At 42.9% G+C, this 13024-nt stretch overlaps 1 protein-coding gene across 7 annotated transcripts in view; it reads left to right on the top strand.

Annotated features, from left to right (window-relative positions):
* Positions 1 to 13024, top strand: part of PDE1A (phosphodiesterase 1A) — a 213518-nt gene that overhangs the window by 105706 nt on the left and 94788 nt on the right. The window contains exon 1 of one of the 7 annotated variants that reach the window (XM_038751269.1): positions 7953 to 8030. The exons of the other annotated variants lie outside the window; for them this stretch is intronic. Within the exon in view, the coding sequence (XP_038607197.1) occupies positions 7978 to 8030 (53 nt within the window). The 5' untranslated portion in view covers positions 7953 to 7977. Of the gene's footprint in view, positions 1 to 7952; positions 8031 to 13024 lie in introns of those variants that run through there. 7 annotated transcript variants of the gene reach the window in all.

Below are 13024 nucleotides of genomic sequence, written 5' to 3'. Positions count from 1 at the left end.
TACGGCGACACTGACTTGTGTGAACTCTAAGAAAAGTGTATTGGGAATTACATAGAACCCAAAATGACTTTAAATTCAGGCTGGTTAGGGCTCTTTCTTGCTGAGTGGTGCTGTCAACTAAAACCACTAGGGAAGATTTCCTCATTCTCCTTCACTGTGCCAAGCTCAGGAAAAGCAAAACATTGCAAATGATAACTAATGAAAAACTGGTGAAGCTGGAACTTGGTCCCCTGGGGAGACTTTGGGAAAAATTAAAGGCTACGAAGTGAATATCCTTACACTTCAAATTCCCACCCTAGAGTGGTTTAGAATGTAGGCTGTGATGGCAGACACTAGAATTCAGTTCAAGTTCTTGGAAGAAAATGTCACTACATGCTTTTAAATGCTCACTATAGTTTCTAGCCTCATTCAGCTATAAGCCACCTCTTTATTTATTTATTTTTTTGGATTAATGATTGATGTCCAAAACATTAAGCATTGTTTGCATAAATCATGATTTTTGCCTCTTGATGAAACCAATTGCTTTCCTTCAAAGGGCTTTATTAGAACCTGGAGAGAGGATTGATGTATAAATGTCAGGATGTATTTGAAATATCATTTTAATTAAAAGATTAGTTGAAGTTCGGGACATACCTTGATGGTGGAGATGATGACTACTTGATATCAATCCATCCATCCAACAAGTAATGGTATTTATTGAACACCTCTTTTGAGCAGAGCAGTGTATAAGTGCTTGGGAGAATCTGTTTGAATTAGTAGACATAATCTGCTCCCAGAGAGCTGAGTCCAGCAGGGGAGACAGATGTTAAAATGAACTAAAAATAAGAGGAAGAGCTAGATGTATACAGAAGTATTATGGCAAGTTGTGAGAAGTTAGGGCACTTAGGCTACTTTTAGTGGTATTTATTAAGTGCTTATTATGTGTCAGGCACTGTACTTAGCCCTGTGGTAGATACTAACTATTCAGGTAGGACACTTTCCGTGCCCCACATGGGGCTCACAGTCTTAATCCCCACGAGGCAACCGAGGCACAGAGAAGTTAAATGATTTGCCCAAGGCCACAAAGCAGACAAGCGGCAGATCCTTCTGACTCCGAGGCCTGATTCTATCCACTAGGCCATACTGCTTCTCTTGGTGGGACAGATGAGCTGAAATGGCCCTTCTGCAGCTCTGGATATAACAATCACTGCTAGGGATCCCTTGTCTGCCTTCCAACTCTTTCCCCCCACAGCCGAACAAACCAGAAGGCTTCAGATATTAGCTTGTGATGGCAGCAACAGCAGAAGATCCAAAATGAGGCAGCCGCAGAAAGCGAATACATAAGGAAGGGTGAGTTGTTGGGCTGTTATGCTTTCAGCTTGACTCTCCAAAAATGAAGCACTAGAAAGGAAGCAGAAAGTTTCCTGCGGATAGAAGTAACTTTCAAAGACAAAGCCAGGACTACGAAAGTAAGAATAATGGTATTTAAGTGCTCACTCTACGTGAAGTTCTGGGATGGATGCAAGATAACCAAGTCAAATGCAGAGTTCACAGTCCAAGGAGGAGGGAGCGCTGGTATTTTTTCCTCAGTCAATCGGTCAATCGTATTTATTGAGAGCTTACTGGGAAAGTACAATAAAACGATATGACAGACACACTCCCTGCCCACAGTGATCTTACGGGGTGGGGTGGGAGGTGGGGCAGATAGACATTAAATTAAATAAGTTACAGGTATGTATATAAGTACTGTGGGGCTGGGTGGGGGGATGAATAAAGGGAGGAAGTCAGGGTGATGCAGAAGGGAGTTGAAGGAAAGGAAATGAGGGCTTAGTCATGGAAGCCCTCTTAATTTTCCATTTGAAAGATGAAGAAACTGAGGCACAGAGAAGTTAAGTGATTTGCTCAAGGTCACACGGCAGGGAAGTGATGGATCTGGGTTTTGAACCCAGGTCTCTTGATTCCCAGGACAGTGTTCATTCCACTAGGACATGCTCCTGCCTCAGGCATGATTCCCAGTCCAGTGAAAAAAGAGGTTTGAAAAACTAGAAGTCACTAGATGATAAGCTCCTCCAGTGGATTGTAAGGTCCTTAAGGGCTGGGGTGGTTTTAGCTCTATGATACTCTCCCAAGTGCTTAGTATAGTGCTCAGCTCAGAGTAAGCACTCCAGAAATATTACTGATTGATTCAACCAATATAGTTTAACTATCGTGTTTGAGATGGGAGCCTTTATAGATAAAACTAAGCATCTCCAACCTCAAATAAGCAGGAGGGGTTCCTTCTTGAATCTTTTCCACGCAATTTTCACTAAAGAAAAGTGTCCACGAAAATGGCTCCTTCTGAAATCAAGTGGCGTCTCTATTAACGGCAACCTGAGAAGCAGCATGGCTTAGTGGGAAGAGCAGGAGCCTGGGAGACAGAGGACCTGGGTTCTAATCCAGCTCTGCCACTCGTCTGCTGTGTGACCTTGAGCGAGTCACTTTACTTCTCTGAACCTCAGTTTCCTCATCTGTAGAATGGAGATTAAATCCTCTTCTCTCGTACTTAGACTGCGAATCTCATGGGGGACAGGGACTGTGTCCAACCTGATTAACTGGTCCCTACCTCAGTGCTTGGCACCTAGTGAGTGCTTAACAAGTATCCCTAGGATTATTAATAATAATAACCAGTTACTGGGTCAGCCCATGCAGGAGAAATGGTAGCTGAGAGGAAGGGGCTTCTGTAATCTGAAATGGCTGAATTCTGTAATCTGATTGAGAGGAAAGAGCTCTCTGTTGACCAACGCTTCACTTTCCCTGCCCGTTCCACTAGATTTTAAGGAGGTATCATATCTACTTAGTCTATGGTTCTCTCCCCAGACAGCTCAGAAGAAAAAAGGGACAGAGGAGGCGAAGTCGTGAAAAGCAAACAGTCTCTCCCAAAAGCTTTTCGTAGCTTTTGGAAAATCCTGAGTTGTGACTAACCAAAGAAGATAATGAGTAAACCCTACGGAGGATCTGAAAAAAGGTGTCTCAGTGAGGCTGTGGGGTGAGCTGGGAGAGTCTTAAGGGAATTTAAATTAAAAGGCGTCTGGAAGAGGGATAACAGGGGACACAACCGAGGCCAGCCCAGTCTAAAAGTTCTCCATGGCTGCTTGCTTTCCAGAGTTCTAAAGCCTCGGAGGTGAAATATCTTCCTTCCTGGAGCATATTAAAGTCCGCTTTTTGCAGCGACGGTCTCCCATGGGTGATATCTTCATGACCCAACCTGCTTGCCCGCTGCTGGGAAGAATGCCACAGAACCCGGCTCCAAAAGCCTCTGGCTGTTAATTCCAAGTTTAATTACCTGCCGTAGTTATTTGCTGCCTCACATAAATCCCTGTGCAAACCATCTCTTAATTAGACACAGTCTTTTGCGCTCTAATTACATTCTGCTGAATTGCAGATGTTTGGGGGGAGAAAAGAGGCTCTTGAGGGGTCATTTATTGCAGCAATCCATCTTCAGGCTCTCCCCACCCACCCCCTGCCTCCCCTGGGCCTTGGAGGAACTGAGAAATAAGCAGGGACCCAGGGGCTGCTCAGATCTACGGCTTGCTCGATGCCTTTGTCTTCCTAGAAGGCCACAGTGCTGTGTGGTGCAGGGAGACCCCTGATAAGACAGGTGGGAGGAAGAGGAGAAAACAAGTCCCTGGACATTTTGCATTTTGTAAAACTTGGGAATAAAAATAGCCCAGACCGGTTTAGAAAGAAATCCCCTAAACTGGCCCTCCCTCCATTCATTCATTCATATTTATTGAGCACTTACTGTGTGCAGAACACTGTACTAAGCATTTGGGAGAGTATGATATAACAATAAATGGATGCATCCCCTGCCCTCAAGGAGCTTTCGGTACAGAGGGGGAGACAGACATTAATATAAATAAATCAATTACAGATATGGACGGAAGTGCTTTGGGGCTGGGGGATGGAGTTGAGTGAAGGAAGCAAGTCAGGGCAACTCAGAAGGGAATGGGAGAAGTGGAAAGGAGGGCTTAATCAGGGAAGGCCTGTTGGAGGAGGTGTGCTTTCAAAAAGGCTTTGGAGGAGGGGAGAGTCATTGTCGGATTTGAGGAGGGAGGGCACTCCAGGCCAGAGGCAGGACATGGGTGAGAGATCGGTGGCGAGATAGAAGAGATGGAGGTATAGTGAGAAGGTTAAATTTAGAGCAGGAAAGTTATAGTTATAAAGTTATAGTAGGAGATTAGCAAGGTGAGGTAAGAGGGGCTTTAAACCCAATGGTGAGGAGTTTCTTTTCTTCAAAGTCCTCCTGAGAGTACCAGGAAGACTTTCCCCATGAATTCACAACACTCCTGTTGCAACCTCCCCATAACCCCCTTAGTATTTTCTCCATCTTCAGAACCCCTGTTTATATATGTACGTGTCTATTTTTGTATGGTATTTAAGTTCTTTCTATGTGCCAGGCACTGTACTAGGCTCTGGGATAGCCTCAAGATAATCAGATTGGACACAGTCACTGTCCCACATGGGGCCGTTTTACAGGTGAGGTAATAGAGGCACAGAGAAGCGAACTGACTTGCCCAAAGTCACACAGCAGACAGAGGGTAGATCCAGGATTAGAACCCAGGTTCTTCTGACTCCTGGACCTATGCTCTAACCACTAGGCCATGCTGCTTCTCACCAGGATATCCCTTCGCTCCTCTTCCCTCTCCCCTGTTCCTTTTTCTCCTCTTTCCCTCAGTCTGTAGCTGGACAGACAGTGAGCCCCGGGGAATCATGGAAAAAGCAGGGGAGGTGAGGAAGGCAAGTTTCCACAAGTTGGGGTGAAGAGGGGACACCCAAATTCAGGGGGGAACATGATGGGAGCCCATTCATTCAATCATATTGAGCACTTACTGTGTGCAGAGCACTGTGGCTCAGTGGAAAGGAGCCCGGGCTTTGGAGTCTGAGGTCATGGGTTCAAATCCCGGCTCCGCCAATTGTCAGCTGTGTGACTTAGGGCAAGTCACAACTTCTCTGTGCCTCAGTTCCCTCATCTGTAAAATGGGGATTAAGACTGTGAGCCCCTCATGGGACAACCTGGTCACCTTGTAACCTCCCCAGTGCTTAGAACAGTGCTTTGCACATAGTAAGCACTTAATAAATGCCATCATCATCATCATTTGGAAAGTACAATTCAGCAACAAATAGAGACAATCCCTACCCAACAACAGGTTCTTAGGGCAGGCAGGAGATTGTATGCTCCCTCTAGACTGTAAGCTCCCTGTGGGCAGGGAACATGAGCCCACTGTTGGGTAGGGACTGTCTCTATATGTTGCCAACTTGTGCTTCCCAAGCGCTTAGTACAGTGCTCTGCACACAGTAAGCGCTCAATAAATACGATTGATTGATTGAACATGTCTTCCAAGCGTGGCTCAGAGAGGCAGCTCAATGGAAAGAGCGTGAGCTTTGGAGTCAGAGGTCATGGGTTCAAATCCCAGCTCCGCAAATTGTCAGCTGGGTGACTTTGGGCAAGTCACTCAACTTCTCTGTGCCTCAGTGACCTCATCTGGAAAACGGGGATGAAGACTGTGAGCCCCACGTGGGACAACCTGATCACCTTGTAACCTCCCCAGCACTTAGAACAGTGCTTTGCACATAGTAAGCACTTAATAAATGTCATTCTTATTCTTATTATTATACCATTCACTTCCAAGCACTCAGTACAGTGCTCTGCACATTGAAAGTGCTCAGTAAATACAACTGATTGATTAAAAGGTGGTTCACAGGGCCAGGTGCAACAGATGTATTGATCCCTTCCTGGCAGGGAAGGGGAGGGGGCCCTCAGGCAGGTGAAAGAATATTAATATGTGGGGGCCAATCTATAGTTAAGAAGTATTCACATGTCCCTCCAATACGAACGGTCTTAAACAAAGCCTGTATCCAAGCCAATTTTGCAGAAGATTGCCCTTGCGAAATTTAATCGTTATTGGAAAACCAATAATCCTGTAGACAAAGGAGACTTTGAGCTTTTTGAAACAAAAAAAATACAGAATATAATCGATCATTGGGAAGGCAATCCTTTACGTGAAGGGGAAATCGTGGGCATAAAATGGAGAAACACTATTTGAAAAGTGATTTGTTCGGGCAGCTATTACAATGTTAGGTGTGCTTATTTATCTTCAAACCTCCTTGAATATATGTGTGGAAGGGAACTTCACAGACTCTCCATTTTGTTTAAAAGGGTTATGTCAGAGACAAGTTTACTATGACTAGCATTTCTTTTAGGACTAGTAGGGAGTGGTGGTTGACAGGCAGAGTGTTCTCGACTAGTCCAAGCCAGATCAACTTCAAGCAACACAGAGTTTCTTTATTAATTCAATTGTATTTATTGAACACTTATTGTGTGCAGAGCACCGTACTAAGCACTTGGGAGAGTACAAACACAACAATAAGCCGACACATTCCCTGCCCACAACAAGCTTACAGTCTAGAGGAAGAGCTTTATATACAGTTGGTATAGCATTCTAGCTTCACAAGTGATTGAAGAGCATAAATCATTATACAAACCTTTATACGAACAGCAGTTAATTCTATCTGGGTTAATTATTAGGCCCTGCCTTGTTCTCTCCATTATCAGGATCTGGTGGGGAAAAAAAAAAACCAAAACCTACTGATAAGCAAGTTAGGAATCCTGATCTAACTTCTTCCTTTTTCAGGCCTTTTAACAAATTAAACTGTTCAATAAAATGAAACAGAGGAGAGAGAGGTGGATATACAATGTGCTAGCTTGGAAGAAATGGTGGCTTAGGAGATAGAGCACAGGACTGGCAGTCAGAAGGTCATGGGTTCTAAAACCAGCTCCGCCACTTGTCTGCTGTGTAAACCTTGGGCAAGTCACTTCACTGGGCCTCAGTTACCTTATCTGTAAAACGGGGATTAAGAGTGTAAGTCCTGTGTGGGACAGAGCCTGTGTCCAACTCGATTTGTTTGTATCCACCTCAGCGCTTAGTACAGTGCCTGGCACATAGCACTTAACAAATATTCTCATTATTATTATTATTTATTAGCAGACAAAATGGAATCCAGGCCTAAAGACCCATCATTCATTCATTCGGTCGTATGTATTAAGCACTTACTGTTCACAAACCACTGTACTCAGTGCTTGGGAGAGTACAATATAACATCATGTTCCATCTCTTGGCATTCTACCACTGCTAGGGACTTTAGTGACAGGAATTACTCTTGTTCACTTAAATAAAGTGCTTAGAAGACAATCAAACAGGTCTAGAAAGAAACCAGGTCTAGAAAGAAAACAGCTCAGAGGAATAGTTGAATAAGGGATAATTTAAGGCCTATACCATGGTGCTTCCAAATATGCTATTTGAAGAGTATTAGCATTTTCACAGTGAATATCACTTAATAATAATAATAATGGCAATTATTAAGCGCTTTCTATGTGCAAAGCACTGTTCTAAGTGCTGGGGATGTTACAAGGTGATCAGGTTGTCCCACGGGGGGCTCACAGTCTTAATCCCCATTTTCCAGATGAGGTAACTGTAGCACAGAGAAGTTAAGTGACTCGCCCAAAGTCACACAGCTGACAATTGGCGGAGCTGGAATTTGAACACATGACCTCTGACTCCAAAGCCCGGGCTCTTTCCACTGAGCCATGCTGCTTCTTCTCATCACAGATTGGCATCTGGAAGTGCTTTAGGTGGGAAACAGGCTATTCTTAGGAAAACATCATGAATTTCACTGACTTTCTCGGCCATTTTATCCTTTGCTAACAGTGAGCTTTCACTGGAAGATGATTGCGAGCACGTGGGTATCTTACAACTCTGTGAACTTGGCTCAATCCTGGCCCCCCTCTGAGAGAAGAAATGTTTTCCAGTGCCTGGGGAGTTCCTCCCTAGGCTGGGAAGAGTATTAATAACTTATTAACCCATAAAAAAGGAAAACCGCGGGATGGCTTGGAATCATTCAGATTCTAGCTGCAGCCCCGCTGAGTTGCAGTGAAGGTTACCAAACTAACCATCTGGGCACATGCAGAAGGAAATGATGTCTTTACGACTACTCAGTCTGAAATGTTCGAACAGGTGAGGCTAACTTGGAAACTATATTGGGAAAAAATATTAAATCACCCCATTCCTGTTATTCCTGCTTCAGTACTTTGCCTTACTCACAAGGGATCGTCTCGTCTCAGGATCCTTGGATGCTTTTCACCGTTCCTTCCACCTCAGCTTCAACACCCTTTAGCCGGACCTTGATGCTCCAAGCTGAATATCTCCTTCGGCTCACTGCTTCCTCCTCACTGACCTTTGCTTTTTGGCATTTGTTAAGCACTTACTCTGTGCCAGGCACTGTACAAGAAAATTGGGTTGGACACAGTCTCTCTCCCAAATGGGGCTCATGGTTTTAATCCCCATTTTACAGATGAAATAACTGAGGCCCAGAGAAGTTAAGTGACTTGCCCAAGGTCACCCTTGAGTGGCGGAGCTGGGACTATAAACCAGGTCTTTCTGATTTCCAGGCTGTGCTCTATTTGCTAGACCACACTTCCTTCATTCATTCATTCACTCGTATTTATTGAGCGCTTACGGTGTGCAGAGCACTGTACTAAGCACTTGGGAAGTACAAGTTGGCAACATAGAGGCGGACTCTACCCAACAACAGGCTCACAGTCTAGAAGGAGGAGACTGACAACAAAACAAAACATGCAGACAGGTGTACATATGTACTTATGAGAGAAGTAGCGTGGTTCAAATCGTGGGTTCAAATCCCGGCTCCGCCAATAATCAGCTGTGTGACTTTGGGCAAGTCACTTAACTTCTCTGTGCCTCAGTTACCTCATCTGGAAAATGGGGATTAAGACTGTGAGCCCCCCCATGGGACAACCTGATCACCTTGTAACCTCCCCAGCGCTTAGAATGGTGCTTTGCACATAGTAAGCGCTTAATAAATGCCATCATTATTATTTTTATATGCTTATACTCTAGTCTGTAATTTGTGATAATGTCTGTCTCCCCCTATATCCTGTAAACTCCCTGTGGGCAGACATCATGTCACCCTACTAATAATAATAACTGGTATTTGTTAAACTCTTTCTATATGCCTAGCAATATACTGGAGTTTATTCAAGATAATCAGGTCCCACATGGGGCTTGCATTCTAAATAGGAGGGAGAACAGGTATTTTATTCCCATTTTGCAGATGAGGAAACTGAGTCACAGAGAAGTTAAATGACATCTCCAAGGTCACACCTTAGTAAGTAGCAGAACTGGGATCAGATCCCAGGCCCTGTAATAATAATAATAATTATGGTATTTGTTGCATGCTTACTACGGACCAGACACTGTACTAAGCGCTGGGATGGGTACAAGCAAATCGGGTTGGATACAGTCCCTTGATCCATGTGGGGCTCACAATCTCAATCCCCATTTTACAGGTGAGGTAACTCAAGCACAGAGCAGTTAAGTGACTTGCCCAGGGTCACACAGCAGACACGTGGTGGACCGAGGTTAGAACTCATGTTCTTCTGTCTCCAGGTCTGTGCTCTTTCCACCAGGCCAGACTGTTTCTCTATTATATCACATTATATAGTGCTGTTCTATTGTTCTATTGTACTTCTCCAAGTACTCACTACAGTGCTTTGTGCACAGTTAGTGCTCAAAAAATATCATGGATTGATTAGCTCCTCTGGCCCTTCTGAACTCCTCTTTCTTTCCCTTCAGACCTGTTACTTGCCACTGCTCTAAGGCTGAATCAATTCCCTTCATCTGAGCCCCAAGGAGCCATCTGAAGAAACTCTCCATCACTTGGCAGAGCAGTTAATAGTCATATAGGGTTCAAGACCTAAGTTATCATTGGTTTCCAGTGAGTGTTCAATACTAATAAATAACCTACACAGTTTCATAGTTGTGATCTGCAGGGTTAAAATGTAACTCATTTCGAAGAGCTGTTATCGGTGTAACTATTTGTTTCTGCCATTTACTAGCATCTCTATGACCCATTGTTCAGCCTTCAGGAAAGTCAAATCATTTTAAACAAGAGACAAAAATATGCCCCCACGTTGAATATTCAGGATCCCAACATGTGGATAGTGCGATTGTGGGACTCAGTGCCGTGATTCAACAAAAAATATGGAATCCGTAATTGAATTATCGCTGAATTATTGATATACTGTTTGAAGAGAGGGAAGTAAAATGCTAAAATAAGAAGACATTCTTATAAATAAACAGACATTAAATAAAATAAATTACAGATATGTTCATAAGTGCTTTGGGGCTGGGAGGGGGAGTGAACAAAAGGAACAAGACTTTGTGTTGTGTTTCTGTCAATCAACCAACAGCATTTATTGAGCCCTTACTAGAGCATTGTACTAAACATTTGGGAGAGCACAGCAGTAGACGAACACATTCCTTGCCTACACAATGCTTATAATCTAGAGTAGTTCTGGTTTCATTTCTCTCTTTTTCAATCAGTTGATGAGGTGGCAACTCAAAAACCAGGGCAGATGTTGCTTATGTTACTACTTATTTCCTTTGGCTTGTCATTCAGAGAATTGCTCTTCTACCAATCCCCGGACATTTGATTTCACTTAAGTTTCTTTTAAATGAGGATTTGCATCTTCTTCAACTCCAGATCTATTTTTAACGCTTTAAAATTATGATTTGCATGGCAAACATTCACTCTGGGATTGCATTTGAGCACCTTCCATTGTTTTTTTCATCATCGATTTTAATTACAGTGTTTCCTTTGAAATTCCATCCTATTCATGCTTTTAAGCTGTTATATAGATTACAAGTGGTGTTTTCTTTCTGTAAATGCACGGAGCTGGAAATGATTTCTATTTTGAATTAGGGTGTAATTATTCCTGCTGTTGGGCTGAGAAACATCTAGGTCTGCTATCGGAAGGGGAAAAAAATCTGTTTCTGGGAGAAATAGTGATTGCTGAGATGATATGAATGTTTTAATTCTAAATGCTCATAAGTTACTGGATTCATATCAGTGACAGACAGTGATGAAGCACTTGTGTAGAGTGCATTATTTTGGAGGAGGAAAGCTGGAATATAATTTGGGAAATCTGCCCTGAATGAGTATTTTTCCAATGTATCTGTTACTTCTGCTACCTTTGGCATCTAAGATCTGGGATAGAATATGCCTTTTTTATGGTATTCGTTAAGCACTTACTCTGCGTAAAAGAGCTGTTCTAAACACTAGGGTAGAAACAAGTTTCTTAGGTCACATATGGGGTTCATAGACAGAGGGGATTTAATCCCCATTTTACAAATGAGCTAACTGAGGCCCAGTGAAGTGACTTACCCAAGGTCACACGGGAGACAAAGTGGCGGAGCAGGGATTTGAAGCCTTAGTAACTATGGCTGAACCGGATTTCCAAACAGGATCATGACCAAGGCTGATGTTTAATCAAATATTACAAAGGCTGATTTTGATACCTTAGTCTTTATAAGGAAGTTATACTCTCTAGGGAGACCAAGAATTTCACAGAATTGGGCTCAGAGGTATAAATAAGCACTTTCTTATGGAATTATAGTATGATGTTGACAGAGACTGCATTTTATGTTTATGCAGCTTCAGTGGTCAATCCCATGGAAATGCTAAACTTGGAGAAGAAAATATTTTGGTATCGTAACAGATTTTGAGAGGTTATGGAGACATTCCTCCCAGAACATAGTTGTACACCACTATGTTAATACAAAACCCGAGTCGTGTTAACCATTATCTCAGTGGTAAATAAGGGCTTGAAGGTGATTAAAAAATAATTGAACTAGGATGCAGCTTCAAAAGGATTATGGGAAAAAACAAGACTGATTTTTTCCAGCAGCCTTGGAATGGCCTAAGGATTTCTCTGATTTCTCTCTCCCATTAAGTTAACTGTAAGATCCTTAAGGCCTGTGAGTTTCTCCCATTTTTGCTCTGCTCCCCAAAATGCTCAGTTTTGCAGGTGCTCAGTAAGTACGAGTGATTGAGCGAACCCCATTATTACTTTCACAAATTTTTGAATTTCTGAATGACTGCATAAATGGGATTGGCTAGTGAAGGAAATGTTGCTCTCCTTTTTCTGCGTATGTGGATTTTCTTGCGGAGGAATGAATACCTGGAAACCAATAATCGGATTGCAGATTCTCTTGAGTTTGTTGGCAGAACCTCCATCCCCTTCTCCCTGAAGAGTTCGCGAGCTCATAAAGGAAGAACTCTTTCACAGCTGATCTCTGCCCTTAGGTTTGAGCCCAGTGAAGCTCTCCCTATGCCCTGCTCACATAAGTCCCATGTACCCCAGCCACTGAAGAGTGAACCACACTGTGTGGATGAATGCGTATTTGATTTCATTCAGCTTATAAACTAGTGATCAAGAATTGGGGCCAATTTTCTTCCCAGCACAACCCTGACACTGAGTGCTTTCTAACAAAGAATCCCAAGATAATGATATAATGGTGCCGTGTTAGTCATGGTTTGATTTGATTTCAGGAAATTTAGAGCCTCCATTCAAACTCATTCATTTCCCCCTGACCTAATAGGATCCCTCTAATCTGTCACTGACGAACCACAAATCCCTAATGGAATCCATGCTGATGTGTTTTACATTTGTTTCTCAAAATGCTCATCTTTTCCCAGTACTTTGAAGCACTTCCAGCTTCAAAGGCTGCTTTAAGAATACCTCGATATTCAGCACTGTTGCCTAAGCCAATTTTACACATAGGTATGCATTTACAGATACATGAGATATACGCTGATGTGAATTCAGGCAGTTTCCTAGCATTTATATGATATGTTTATATGGACAGCCCTTGATTTTACAGCAAAGTTAATATTTATTTCCAAGTGTCTGATGAATCCTTGCAGATCACAGAGTCCTGGAAGCAGAAATAACCAGAAATAGATGTGATTCTGGAAATCCTTAGCAACAAAGAATGTTTCCCGTGCATTAGTCATGCCCATGGTGTCTCAGAGAACATCCGAAAAGCATTTATGGTACTTGACTGAGACTGCTCTTGAAATATGAACTTGACATCTTGAAAATAAATTCCTTGGGGGCAGGGAACGTGTTCTGCCAGCTCTGGTATATTGT

The sequence above is a fragment of the Tachyglossus aculeatus genome, chromosome 9, assembly GCF_015852505.1.
Source record: "Tachyglossus aculeatus isolate mTacAcu1 chromosome 9, mTacAcu1.pri, whole genome shotgun sequence".
NCBI classification, from domain to species: domain Eukaryota; kingdom Metazoa; phylum Chordata; class Mammalia; order Monotremata; family Tachyglossidae; genus Tachyglossus; species Tachyglossus aculeatus.
This window is presented reverse-complemented; position numbering and strand designations above follow the sequence as displayed.